Raw genomic sequence first — 14,511 nt, forward strand, 5'->3', positions numbered from 1 at the left:
TGGAACATCCAGTGCATAGGGTTACCTTCAGAGGATGAAACCTCAGAGAGACTGTACGAAACTTACATTGTCTGTTTCCTCATTTTCACGATTCCCCGCAACTGTAGAATTCTGCTTTTCTTTGCCAATTAATTTAATCAGCCACAGGCTTTATCGGAGACAGAAGACTTAACTTGACATTTGGATCGTCATATCTTTAAACTTTTAAGTCATCTTTACAGTCTCATCCTTTTAGGGTAACCCTGTATATATACGTGTAAAATATACTTTCTGTATGTATGTTCAAATATCAACTGTTATTCCTGTAAACAAACTAGTTGCAAAAACTTGTGCAAAAGGAAAACAATTGTCTACGTAAATTGAATGGAATATGCACAGATCTGTTAAGTGAAATGTTACGATATAACTGAACTACATATTTTTCTTACACACATCTTTTAATAAAACTAGAATAAATTGACTATATATTTGAATGAATGGACAGAGCTTTAGAATGTGCATGCTTGAAGCTGAAACAAAAAAGTATATAAGTGACTTGTGTCTGAATTTAATGAATTTAAGCCGTATCTTAAATCCCCACAAAACCAGTTTCAATTGAGCGCCGACTTAAATCTTGAAAATTTAATATAAATTTAAGTGGAATCATCAAAACATGTTAAATTTAAACCGCGGCTTAAATTCTTTAAATTCGGCCTCAGGTTAAATAAGGTTCTTGTCGACACTGCAAACCAAGATGTGCACGCTCTCGCACAAAAATCGAGCAGTACTTTTCAAATTACTCCTTAAGCTAGAAACAATACACTTGTAGTTTTAGAATGTGCAATGTGCATGCTTAAAGCTGAAACAAAAAAGTATTTAAGTGACTTGTGTCTGAATTTAATGAATTTAAGCCGCGTCTCAAATCCCCCCAAAACCGGTTTCAATTGAACGCCGGCTTAAGTCTTGAAAATTGAATACAATTTTTAGTGGAACCAATCATTTTTGAGCCCCGGCTTAAATTTAAGCCTCGGCTCAAATTCTTTAAATTCGGCCTTTAGTGAGGTGATATAAAAAGCTAAGATGTTCCGACGCATTTAGGTCGTGGCTGTCCAAAAATTTGATGCCTCCTTTTTCTAGACATTAGTGTGTCTAAATCAAAATTGGTGATAAATGTCAAGATATTATGTTTATATTAGAGGTGGGGGCACCGCCCTTACATTAATGCTCTTTATGTAATTTTTAATCCTATTTGTGCCTTTGACCGCAGGATTTATTCTATATCCGTCGTTGTTTCGCAATTTGTTTTCTTATGCAACGGTGAGCAATTCAAATCCTGTAAAAAAGTATTACAACGTATTGGTAGTACATAGTTACATACTTACAAACGTCTCTTTGATAAAAAACATCAATTTATTTAATCTACAAAATTGCCCTGGAAGATATGTATTATGCACGACTTAAAAGCATTCGAACAAATTTGAATCTTTTTTTACTGAACGACCAATTGTTTTCAAAAAGTAAAAAAAAACGATATTCTTTTTTTAATAAACGAACAGTTTTTTAGAACAAACGATTTTTCTGAAATCGATAGAAATAGATAAAAAATAACGATAATTTTGAGAACAAACAATATCATTTTTTGAACTATTGAAAAAATGAACAAAAAAATCGTTCATGAACGATGAACGAACGAAATTTAAAAAACGAACGTGTCCATCTCTAGATATAGTTATAAACGAAATTTTATATACTGCCTGCCCGCCCGCCGTAGTCATTGCGTTGAGGTACGTGTTTAATTATTTAAAGTTTTAAAGACTTTCAAGAGGTTCAGAAGAATCTGATTTGTAATTCTCTCTCTTCAAAATTGCCTGTTATACAAGTTTGCTGTTATTACAATATGCAAAATTCTTACTCCTTGAGCTTACCATGCTGATTGTGCAAAATAAAATTTTAAATAAGCATTTTTCATTGTCACAACTAATTACCTAACTTCCTTGTTTCTCCTAAAATGTACACTTTAAAATTCTGAGTTTATCTTAAACCTGATAAATGCCCGGGCTAGGCTTGAAAAATGCATTTCACGAGCTTTCCTTCTAACATTTTCATGTCGTCCCGGTATTTGAAATATTATCTTTTCTCAGGTTTTAATCAATCTTTATAACACCGCGTTTAGAAGCACTAAAATTGAGAATTTATGGTGCTAGGCACCTCTTTCACTATAGTTTCAGTAGAAGTAAACATGTTCATTTACTGATAGCGCCGATTGAAGGATTCATAACTCTAATAGGATGATGAGATAGATAGACAGATAGATGTTACCACCATACTAATTCTATTAGTTCAGAATAGACAACAAACACATGACTGAACCCTGATTGGATCAGGCGCTAATGGACTCGGCATACAGGAGTGCTTTAAGTAAATGCTTCAAACAAATAAATTTCACAGAAAGGACGTTTCTTGGAAAATTTTGATTAATAATGTAAATTTGTTTTTAAAAATATTATCATTTAATAAATCATAACCTGTTATTTCTACGATCTGTCGTAAGCCGAAATTTGTTTATATTTTTAATTCTGAATAATTTTTTTGAACTAGTCACGTGGAAATTTCTTATATTTAACAAATTAAAAAAAAATATTTGGTATTTCTAATTGTCAGTTTTAGAATTAATTACCATTGCCGCGGCGGAAAAACAAAAACACAATAAAAACAAAGTTTAAAGGAACTGTAGACAAATTTTACCAAACAATACCCTTTAAACCATTGTCAAAGCAAACAAAATGCAAAGTTTTTCTGTTTCCTTTTCTTAGAATTAAATATCTAAAAATTGCGGTTTGTTTTCTATAAAACACATGCAGATTTATGCAGTAGCAGAGAAAGGAAGAAATGGTAAAAATCAAAGACTTTTTCAGATAGAAAATGGCAATAATGTCCTCAAGGTTATACATCTTGGGTACCGAAGTGAATCGGAAATGTCACTTTACAAGGGTCACCTGAAATTCTACTATATAGTCCCTTTAATTCTACTATATAGTCCCTTTAAGTTTAAAGAAAAGATTGAACGTGACATACCGTATCTTCCATCCTAGGGCTGGAAATATAAAGCAAAGAATGCGTGAAAGTATTCAGACTTTTTAAATTAAACAATTCTTTCTCATCCTCATCCTCATCCTCATCTATCTATCTCCCTATCTATTTGTCTATAAACCTATTTATCTGTCTATCCATCATCTATCATCTATCTATCTACCTATCTATTTGTCTAAAACCTATTTCTCTATCTATCCATCATCTATCTATCTATCTATTTCACTATCTATCCATGTTCCGGAAAGCTTGAGACGGTGAATAAGTCATGCGGGTAAATTCTAGTCTTTTAACCCAAGAATTTATTTATTTATTTTAAGGGATTGTAAAGTATAGAGTGTAGACTTAATTCAAAGCAACTCAAAATTGAAATCCATAATTTTAAAATGTAGATTTATGCTGCATAGCCAAAGGAGGTAATTAGGAAAATGTATTTCATGAATTGCTACCTGGACACACCTGTAAGAGGTATTGTGAATTGGGCACCAAGCTCTATAATTGGATAATCACTTAAAATTAAATTGAAAGTCCTGCTAAAGTCAGAACGATTCTACAGGGTGTCCCAAAAAACATGGGAATTCAGTGACGAATTCAATATCGTCTTTACAATAATTCTTTGATTTAGTATAGTGATACTTCCTATGAAAGCTGTAATCTGTAAGAGTTTCGTCTGCTTTGTTCACATTGTGTTTGTTTATGTTTTGACTGCATACGATTGTACAATTAGTAAAACAAGAAAATTGCAGTATACAGACAGAGTAAACTTGTCCGTCTTCACTGTTCATCTTGCGGAGACATTATAGACACATCTTTACAGTCTTTTACCCTTTTCATAAAATAAACTCTAGCAGACATAATAATATTATGGCTTTTGAAATTAGGTATTACAATGCTAATTCATAACAAAGACGATATCGAATTTGTCACTGAATTCCCATGTTTTTGGGACACCCTGTATGAACAATTAAACAAATATGTAAACACGACTTGAAATTTAAAGTTTCAGTTCAAACTAACAGTGTAAATTTTTCATTGATGTACTAAATTAATAATTTCAAGTTCAAAATTTCATCAGGGTGAAATTTTTAAATCTAAGCCATCGTCCTTCAGCGCTCGGCACGTGCCTTATTCCCTCTCGATGATTGTGTGATCTTGCTATGTATACATTTACTGCATAAAACGTGCTGGGTCCAAACTGGTCGGTACGACTGAATGCATTTACAGTACATGTTGTACCGGCTCGGATCATGTTACTTTAAGAGTGCAGAATCCCGAACAGCCAATAAGAGGCTGGAAATTTGAAATTCTACGCTCCATTAAATCAGATCTGCAGAGAACTCTCTTTTTTCGAAATCTGGTAGGAATATCCAAAAAGGGAGAAAAAGAGTGGATTAAGCGGAAAATTAAAAGTGTCCACATTGGATATTCAGATCAAGCGATCAGGATTAGGGGTGTGTCCCATTCTGTCCAGGTCCCAGCTCTAGTTTCATGAGTTGTTGGAAAACGTTTAATACGTTTACATTATCTTAGTTAGCTACGGTGGTGCGATTATAGTTGTTCCATGGATTATAGCAATACGATGAAGACGACTTTTTTATTTAAGTTTTAATTTTTAACAATCTTTTTTCGAATTACAAGTATACAGTCAATTAAAGAGAAGTATTTTTAAATCAAAATTAAAATCGAAATTTGTCATCTTATATTGATAAAGTGAATTTTTGCAAATTATCTTTTTTCCATCTCATAATCTGAGTTCGTTTCCCTTATGTCCATTTGATTGACAGCCCAAATTTTTATTTTGAATAATCTTTTTTGTTTGTTTATCTTCTTGTGATTTTTTACAATTATTTTAAATTTCTTTTTTTATCGATTTTGATGGTTATTATATCGTTAGAACTGACGAGGGTCAACCCAGACCGAAATATATTTTCAATAAATGTGGAACTAACATCTACTTTTTTACTCTACAGAGGTTTGGTCCATCACCATCACTGAATTNTACATGACACGGATTTTATTAAATTAAGAAAATATTATATTTTTGATTATGATTTCATTCCAAGATTTGTTTCATTCATTTCTTCAATAAAAAACTCGTAAAAAATATGTATCAGACATTTAAAAAATCTTTTACAATTTTATCAAAAGCCAGTAAGTGCAAAAAAAATCTGAAAATATTGGAGACAAAATTTGAATGTTATTGACAAACATATTGTAAAAAATTGAATGATATTTCTAGAAATACCAGTGGAAAAAATGGATGATTCCATTTTTAAATGAAGTAATTTCTGCCAAAACCAATAACATTATTTTTGCTGTCATTGACCAAGCTGAGCTTCATGATATTATCAGTTTTATTTGCACGGCCTAACAGCTAATATATTAAAATTAAATTCTTGTATTTGTATTTATTATGATATTTACTCTCATGATTTTTTGTCTGTTCAATTGTACCAATTTTTAAATTATGTATGTTTACGAAATAAATAAAATAAATAATATAATATGTCTAATAATTGGTGAAATGATGAAGCTATATAAAGAAAGAAGTAATCTCTGTATGTTTGGATGTCCCACTGGTGTACATTCAATATCCGAGCTAGGCCAACCTTTGCGGTCCTTCTTTGGACTGTACCGCCAATTTACAACTGCTAAAGCGGCAGAGGAGTGTGGTCCGATTATAACTCAGGAACAGGGAGAACGTTTTGCCTCAAATTTGAATGGGGAAACTCCCGACGTTCCCCAATCAAAGTCTCTGAGGAAAAACTGTCTTGGGGTTCCTGAGTTATGTTCGAACAAACAAACAAAGAGACAGACAAACAGAGATAACAACTTTGTAAATATATATATAGATTTATTGGAAAGTATGAGTAAGCACCAAGTTACCCCACCCCCATCATAATTACGGTTCTGAAGAGAATATATTCTTCTAAACCTAGAAAATAGAGATAATCCTTTTTTCTCAAACACGACAAAAAGGTAATTAAGGTAAAAAAAAGGTAATTAAGGTAACAAAGGTAATAAAGGTAATTAAGGTAATAAAGGTAATTAAGGTAATAAAGGTAGATAAGGTAATAAAGGTAATTAAATTTATTAAATTTATTAAGGTAATTAAGGTAATTAAGGTAATTAAGGTAATTAAGTTAATTAAGGTAATTAAGGTAATTAAGGTAATTTAGATAATTAAGGGTGCTATTACATTGTTTGTAGAAGTTTTAATCTTATCTGTGGCTTAGATAGTAAACATTTAATTTCTTCGATATTTGGGAAGTTCTTCAGTAAATAAAAACATTTTATACAACTGTTAAAGGTAAGCTCGATNCTTGTAATTAAAAGAAATCGTGTCCTCAGCTCCTATTTTATAGCTTCATGAATGTATAATTTTCTTTGCTAAAATAAATTTATTTATTGGGCCAAGTTAATTCAGTTTCGATGGTTTCAGATCGACCTGAAAAAGCAGATTTTAAAAATCTTTTTTTTCTTCTGTACACTCTTTATGGTAAATTTGCACATGTTTAGCTTTTCTTGATCATGCACCTAATCTTTGAAGTATTTGCAATTATTTTGCATATTTGACATTGCAAAAAAAAATGGAGTTTGTCATTTTTTGAAAAATCATTTGGGAAACATCTTTATCGTTAAACGTGATAAGTTTAAATTAATTTTTTTTTATTAAAAAACTAGCTCAAAAGCTTTAAATACTAACAAGTAAGGCCAAGTGGGTTGTGACGCTTCAAAGTTGACCCGGACTTAAAGCATAATTATCTAAGCTGTCTGGATCTCTGTTGCTTCCGGTCGGCCCTTTTCTAGTTTTTACTTTAAAGTAAAAGAATCTACTAAATCTGAATAAATCCTATTTCAAGCCAATAGTCAGGTCTGGCTTCAGACATTGCAAATCCTTTAATCTGAGTTCAGGGGTGAATGTCTTCCTTGTAACCCCCCCCCCCCCATGTTATTTCCGTTTTTGAACATTGACTCTTAAAGTTTCCGGGTTTTTAGGGTGGGGGGGGGGAGGGAGGGAGGTGAAAAATATAACCCTGCACACAAAATATTTACTTGAAAGCTCAACTAAACAAGTTTAACACTTTATACTCCATCACAAGAAAATGTACTCGTCTGCAGGAGTATACTTTTGGAAAATTTAAAATATTTTTTATTTTGTTTTTCGTCGCTTTCGCAATTTTACTAACAGTCACAAACGATAGATATAATTTTTATGAATTTATTTGACTTGAAGGTTAATTGGCTTGTCTGCCTTTTTGTAGTCAATATGGCTGAATGATGGAAGAAAAATAAAGGCTGGAAAAGCATTAAAAGCTTGAACTGTTCCTTAATAAAGAGACACAAAGCGCCCCAAAAAAGTCCAGGTGTGTTTAAATGCTCATGGACGGTTTAGGATAATTTAAAAAAGGAAACATTTTGATTGCAAAAAAACTTACAAATAAGTATGAAAAATATCTTTCAAACAACACATTGTTCTTTGGTATTTTTTTTATCTATAGAAGTCTATAATCTAATCTTTCCCCTCCCCTTTTTTAGCTTGTTTTTTCTTTGCTAGACTAATTTCAGATCCTAACTGTTGCGGAGAAAGAATTTAAAGAATTTTTTCATTCTAGAATGGAATCAATTATAGGAGACAGGGCACAAAAACTATTCTTAGGCAAGAATAAAGAATAAAATCGTGAATTACAGGGACAGGCGACGAAATTTGAAATAAGTCTTCATTTTTTCTCATTGTTACTCAGATTATGGTAACACGGGTAATGGGTAGAATCGGCCAACTCTTGATTTTACGTCACGAGACAATTTCTTTTAAAGCTAGAAGATTTTTTAAAGAAAGGATGAACATATTATTTAACATCTCTTCATCTTATATTTGAAAAACAATTTATCACAATTTATGATTACATTTAAAGTCTGAAATTGCTACACCGTATTGATATTCAAAGTATGACAAAAACTATTCTTAGGCAAGAATAAAGAATAAAATCGTGAATTACAGGGACAGGCGACGAAATTTGAAATAATTCTTCATTTTTTCTCATTGTTATTCAGATAATGGTAACACTATTAATGGTTAGAATCGATCAACTCTTGATTTTACATCGCTCGATAGTTCCTTTTAAAGCTAGACGTTTTTCTGAAGAAAAGATGAACATCTTATATTTTTAAAAAAATTATCACAATTTAAAATTACATTTAAAGTCTGAAATTGCTACACCGTATTGATATTCAAAGTATGGTTTTATATTACCATCAATCCAGCTCTATGATTCTTTAATAGCTAGATGTTACGGTGATTTTGTCTTAAGTAAGTGTAGAGCTTGCGAGTCTTAATACTATGAAGTTTAAACATTTTTAATATTGAAAATAGGGAAAAAAGTATAGATTGCGAGTTTAGAATAGTTTCTAAAAGGGACTGTAAAGGAAAAATTTAAGGGGTTATAGGCTGAAACCTGAGAATCTCAGAAGTCATTTGAGACATATAAGAGTTCTTTCTGAAGTTTCTGTCTCGAAAAATTTCATATAAAACTGTGTCAAAATCAGGCCAAAAAAACATATATATTTAAGATTTGTATAATAAGATTCGTAGTATTAAACAGATCATATTCAAGAAATACGCAACTAATCTAAAAACAACGATCTATCCCAGAGGAGCCTGAGAAACTCAAGTTTTCTCCTATTTTTATTAAAATTTAATAATTTTTCATTTTTAATAGATATAATTACTAATATTATTTATGCATACGGAACATGTCGCCAGAACTCCAACCAATGGCAGTGCAGTATTATTGTATCGTCACATGTCTCCGTCTGTATCACACGACCAATATATTGCACTGCCGAGGGAGTTCTGGTCACGTCATACGGACGTATATCTTACATATATACGTTTTGGTAAAATTTGACACAGTTTTTGTCAATTTCTCGAGACAGGAACATCAGATAGATGTATTATAGGTATCGTTCAACTCCTAAGATTCTAAGGTTTCAGTCTATACCCCTTTCTTTTTTTTTCTTAATAGTCCCTTTAAAATAATTGAAAAATCAAAGTTACGCAGAAAGTATCCTTTAAAACAGTGGGCAGTCTACTATTCTGAAATACTTGAATACGTCACATGTTAGTTTTAGTGCAAAACTAAAATAGTGTCCGGCTCACGTAACTATATAAACTTATAGTAAATAGTTTCTATTGTCCCCCCCCCACATCCTCCTCATTCCTGCAATCCTAACATTCTTGTGGACACATCCTTATCCAGAACTATAAAGGATTTAAAGGGAATATTTTCTTCAATTCTAACGAGTTGGATGTTTGTTAGAATCAAGTTCAAGAGGAAATCGCGGTTTTTTAGTTTTAAAATTGGATTAATTAATTATTCATTTTCCTAAGTTCCGAACATTCTTCCAGGACTTTAAAGGATTTAAGTGACTTTTAGACAACATTTTAACAAATGACATATTCACAACGATATAACCTTCAAATTTTAATAGTTGCCACGAAAAGGATATTCTCCTTTTTCACCATGATAAATTTTGACAATTTCCTTCTTTGTCCCTGAAGTAAACACGCAACTCCAATTTTGAGAGACCAGCTGTGATGAAAATAGGCATAAAGCTATATTTTAAAAGTTGTGTAAGTAAATCTTATATTATCTATATGTAAAATGTATTTTTTTGGTATTCACAGTGTTTTGCATCTTAAAATTATAACCTAAAAACAAGTGCTGCATAGTTTAAAATGTACATGTTCAGAGCTACAAAAAAGTACAAGTTAGCGAGGTAGAATCAAAGGTCATAAAGTACTTTTAAGTCGACCCAGTCTTGAAATTTGATGAAATATTTCATAGTAGTCTAGAGAATACAAATAAACTCAGTTTAAAAAGTGACAAAGTTGATATTTGCGGAGACATTGCAAGCTTACACCCAAAACATGAAAATATCTAAACATTTGCTAAAGCAGGAAAGATACACTTTACGCAAGAATAAAGTTACAGGAAAAAACTGACAGACCTTAACATTGAATTTCACGAGGATTTCTTTCAACAGAATGTTTCATGCTTTAAGGGATAGAGTTTAATGAACTCTTTTGAGAGATGCCCGATTCTTAACGGTACCCTTGTACCCTTATTGTTAATCGGAGGCCAAATTTAAAGAATTTGTGCCGTGGCTTAAATTCAAGCCGCGGCTCTAATATGGTCGGTTCCACTTAAAATCGTATTCAATTTTTCAAGATTTAAGTCGGCACTCAATTGAAATAAATTCGCACTCAGGTTATTAATGTGCTTAAGTCAATCAATAAATGTGCGTAAGTACTTAAGTGCACATTTTGAATAATATAGATTTGTATTTTTTTTATGAGAAATATTTCATAGTTATGATCAATGACCATTCTTAAATTTTCCCTGAGTTGGCACAACAAATTTGGGTCCGATCGACTTAACCGTTTTAACGTTTATTGGATACAAACACCCCGACGTACATGCAAAATATACATCTAGATTATGAAGTATAGTGTTCTCAGTGGCATAACAGAAATAACCAATAACAATAATACCTCAGATTTTTGTTATTCTGCGGGTTTTCCAAACTATTTGTAAATTACATGCAAGGAAAAACATTTCAAANTTAGAGAACTATGGTCAAGCAGAAATGCCTGAGTGGGAAGACCAAGCTTCCAAACATCAATGCTATAAAAAAATGAAAACAACTGTCAGTGAAAAAGTATCTTTTGAAAACGAAACTTTCTGGAGAGAACATACAGAAACACTTAAAAACAAGGACATTTGCTCTGCCTGGCAATGCTTGAAACATCTGACATGATCTGGAAATCTTACATGTTCAATCTAAAGAGAGGCACGCTGAAATATATACTCAACTACTGTTTGGACACCCTGCCAACACAGACTAACCTTCTTCAAATGGGGCAAATCTGCATCAGATCTCTGTAAACTGTTTTACAGTTTACAGGCAGACGCTGAATTTACGGGTAGAAGACAAGAAACTAAAACCGTATTTTTAATGGCTGCAAGGTTGCACTACATCAAAAAAGATATTTAGAGGAAACACCAATTTTATTAGATATATCGCTATTCGGCTCAAGAGGTTATATCTTACCATCAAATGAAGCAAATCTAAAACAACTGCAGAATTGTTCTGCAAACCCATTGTTAGTTTCAAAGCAATGTGCGAAAATCTATCAAGCCTTGCACACCACATTTTTAGAAAAAGAAAAACACTAGGTTGGGACCAAGAGACGTCACTTCTGAAAACCACCTTTGAAAACCACCTTTGAAAACCACCGTTGAATAACTAAACTATACTCATGCTAAAAGTCTTGTTTGGCACATGTTTTTTTGGCAAACCCTGTCAATCATAAATTGTGATATCCAGAGAATGGAGTATTAGTATTAAATTGTAAACTTTTATATTGTTTAATGTAATTTTGCTTTAGACAAATATAAATGATGAATAAAATATATTGTAGTGAGAAATAAAGAAGCTAAATAAACGAACTGAGAAATATATCGAAGTCTAAGTTACAACATGGATTTAATGTACTATCAGATATATTTGGTTTGGTTAGTTGAGCTTCCGGACTGGAAGACGATATCATACGGGTCTCCACAATACTAGGATTTTAGCCGATTTTTGACATTTCTCCAGTGTAATTATTTATTGGAATTAAATTTCAAAAACTTTAATGCTTTTGACTTAATTATATGGATTAATCTGACAGAAGACAAATGAGTTTTAGATCGAAAATATCTTTGCTCCTAAAACGCTGCACAAGATTAAATATTTTAAAATGTTTTTCTAAAGTTTTCAAGAAAATTAACGGAATATCAAAATATGGTTGAACTGAGAGAAACCCTTAAATCAGCCGATAATTAAATAAAAACACTTAATTGTCCAATTACAGTGAGAACCAGAAAACTGTGGAATATGTACTTTTAGACTCAAAAAGACATAAGACATAGCAGTTGTGCAGTGTAAAGACATAAAATGCACGTCAGTAATTGCTATACCTCTATATCACATGATACACCAGTCATAAACCAAAACGAGAAATCAGGATGAACAACATAATTTTACCTTGAATATAACAACAAAATACAAGTAAACTATTAACGGTTTCGCGCCAAAAATTGGTTCAAAACTGCAATTCGCAAGTACTTCCAATATTTATCTATCTATCTATCTATCTATCTATCTATCCATCCATCTATACATTTATCTATCTATCTATCTATCTATCTATCTATCCATCTATCCATCTATCTATCTATCTATCTATCTATATATCTATCTTTTTATTCATTTATCTATCTATCTTTATATCTATCTATCTATCTACCTATCCTATCTATCTATCCTGTATACCTGCCAGGTACCTGTTTAAAGTGTACACTTAACCAATATTTAGTTTGAGTTTAATCCATGTATATACGAACCAGGTGTTTACAACATTTAGCTTTGTGTGCCTTCGATCTTAAACATTCAATCCCTCTCCTTAAATCTTAATTGTTCTAAGAAAAGAGATTTAATCTAAAAAAAATTCTTATCTTACATAGTGAGCTAGTTAAAGACATGTAATATTTAGTGACATATTTTGTATTTACCAAGTTATTGATTTTAGGCTTGGATAATCAAGCAATTTAATTTTTGAAATAATGCTTAGAAAGCTCTTTAGTCCTGGGATTTACAAAACGTGTGCCTAGTGTTTATTTTTTTTCAGAAACATTTACGGAGATGTAACGAAGTTTGTCTTAAGTAATATTCCTTAAATAATAACCAAAACTGGAACCATCCATTTTCTAAATAGAAAGAACATTTTACGATCGTTTAATGATCATTGAGCCTTCATTTCCGGCTTCATGTTTATACTTTAAAAACAGCTTTTTTAATTTCAATGTGTTTATTGCTGACAGTTTCTTGAGTTTATATAATGTTGTTGCTAAACGTCATTTAGTTTCTAAAGATTTTATTGCTACAATTTATCTAGTTTTTATAAAATTTGTTGCTTACATTTATTTAGTTTCTATATACTGTTGTTGCTGACAGTCCTTTAGTTTCTACAAGTTTTATTGCTGACAGTTTCTTTAGTTTCTAAAGGGTTTTATTGTTGACATTCTCTTTAGTTTCTAGAGGTTTTATTGCTGACAGTTCCTTTAGTTTATACAGGTTTTATTGCTGACAGTCTCTTTAGTTTCTACAGGTTTTATTGCTGACTGTCCCTTTAGTTTCTACAGGTTTTATTGCTGACTGTCCCTTTAGTTTCTACAGGTTTTATTGCTGACTGTCCCTTTAGTTTCTATAGGTTTTCTTATTACTGTTGACAAATAAGTCCATTATCTAGGGTTCAGATTACAGAAAAAACATTTATTCACTTATTTATTGGGCCTTTGGCATTCCCAGCCGCCGTCGGCAGGGTGGCCACGATATATAACTTTTAATTGTTATTCAGTTCAACTATGAATCTTATCTCTCAAATTAACTTTAATCCGATTAAAACAAATCAGTTACCCTGGGATCAGATTTAATGAATAGCTAGAGATGGCTGAACCGCACAGAAGTAGTTCAATCATTGCACTTCTGCACCAGTTCAATCTGAAAAGGAGTAGTTTAACTAGGTTTACCTGGTTCAGCTTCTTTTCGCTATTATATAAATTTAGTCCAAGGATAACTTATTATCAAGATATACACAATTACGATAATGATAATGATAAAGTACAAATCTCAGCTTATCACTGATCAGTGATCAGTCTGTAGTCAGGTAGAAGTGGGGAAGAGGGGGGGGGAGGCGACCACTGAAAATAGCTTGGTTATGGTGGCCATGGTATATAGCACATAAAGTCTGTAGCTGGGTAGAAGTGGGGAGGGGGGGGGGAGGGGACCACTGAAAATAGCTTGGTTATGGTGACCATGGTATATAGCACATAAAGTCTGTAGCTGGGTAGAAGTGGGGAGGGGGGGGGGAGGTGACCACTGAAAATAGCTTGGTTATGGTGGCCATGGTATATAGCACATAAAGTCTGTAGCTGGGTAGAAGTGGGACGTATTTATTTCTGCCAAAGGGAACCATCATTTTTGTTAACAAATTATATTTTAAAGTTATTTTATATATTTTCTTGCTTTTCTGTTTCAAGATGTGTATACTATAACGTGGTTCACAATTGAAATGTTTAATTCTTTCAAGGAATTTATCTAATTTTTTCTTTCGTTTTATTTATGTTTTTGCCCATTCTCCAGTTATTTATCTATGTTGAAGAACTGTAGAGTTGTGCATTTTACAAGTTCTAATTAAACATTGAATGGGGGTTCAGAAAATCCTCAGGTGTCAGCATTATGCAGATTTAGGGAGTCTTGGAAGAAATCATCTTCATTTGAGACCCCAAGAGCGTCCCTGGAGACCCAGATATCTCATCGGACACCCTCCAGGGT

At 32.2% G+C, this 14,511-nt stretch overlaps 2 protein-coding genes across 4 annotated transcripts in view; both read right to left on the reverse strand.

Annotated features, from left to right (window-relative positions):
• LOC111705637 (probable methylthioribulose-1-phosphate dehydratase) overlaps positions 1–2,945 on the reverse strand; it is a 23,210-nt gene extending 20,265 nt beyond the window's left edge. The window contains exons 1-2 of one of the 2 annotated variants that reach the window (XM_023478251.1): positions 2,940–2,945; positions 2,783–2,787 (exon numbers count right to left, since the gene is read on the reverse strand). The gene's annotated coding sequence lies outside the window, so the exon portion shown is untranslated. The remainder of the gene's footprint in view (positions 1–2,782; positions 2,788–2,939) is intronic. The other variant, XM_023478252.1, reaches the window with a different exon arrangement.
• The window catches only part of LOC111705638 (uncharacterized), a 22,575-nt gene extending 8,905 nt beyond the window's left edge, over positions 1–13,670 (reverse strand). The window contains exon 1 of one of the 2 annotated variants that reach the window (XM_023478253.1): positions 13,594–13,670. In XM_023478253.1, the coding sequence (XP_023334021.1) occupies positions 13,594–13,655 (62 nt within the window). In that variant the 5' untranslated portion in view covers positions 13,656–13,670. Of the gene's footprint in view, positions 1–66; positions 99–13,593 lie in introns of those variants that run through there. The other variant, XM_023478255.1, reaches the window with a different exon arrangement.
• Between the last annotated feature and the right edge of the window lie 841 nt (positions 13,671–14,511).

The sequence above is a fragment of the Eurytemora carolleeae genome, unplaced genomic scaffold (assembly GCF_000591075.1).
Source record: "Eurytemora carolleeae unplaced genomic scaffold, Eaff_2.0 scaffold664, whole genome shotgun sequence".
Lineage (NCBI taxonomy): Eukaryota > Metazoa > Arthropoda > Copepoda > Calanoida > Temoridae > Eurytemora > Eurytemora carolleeae.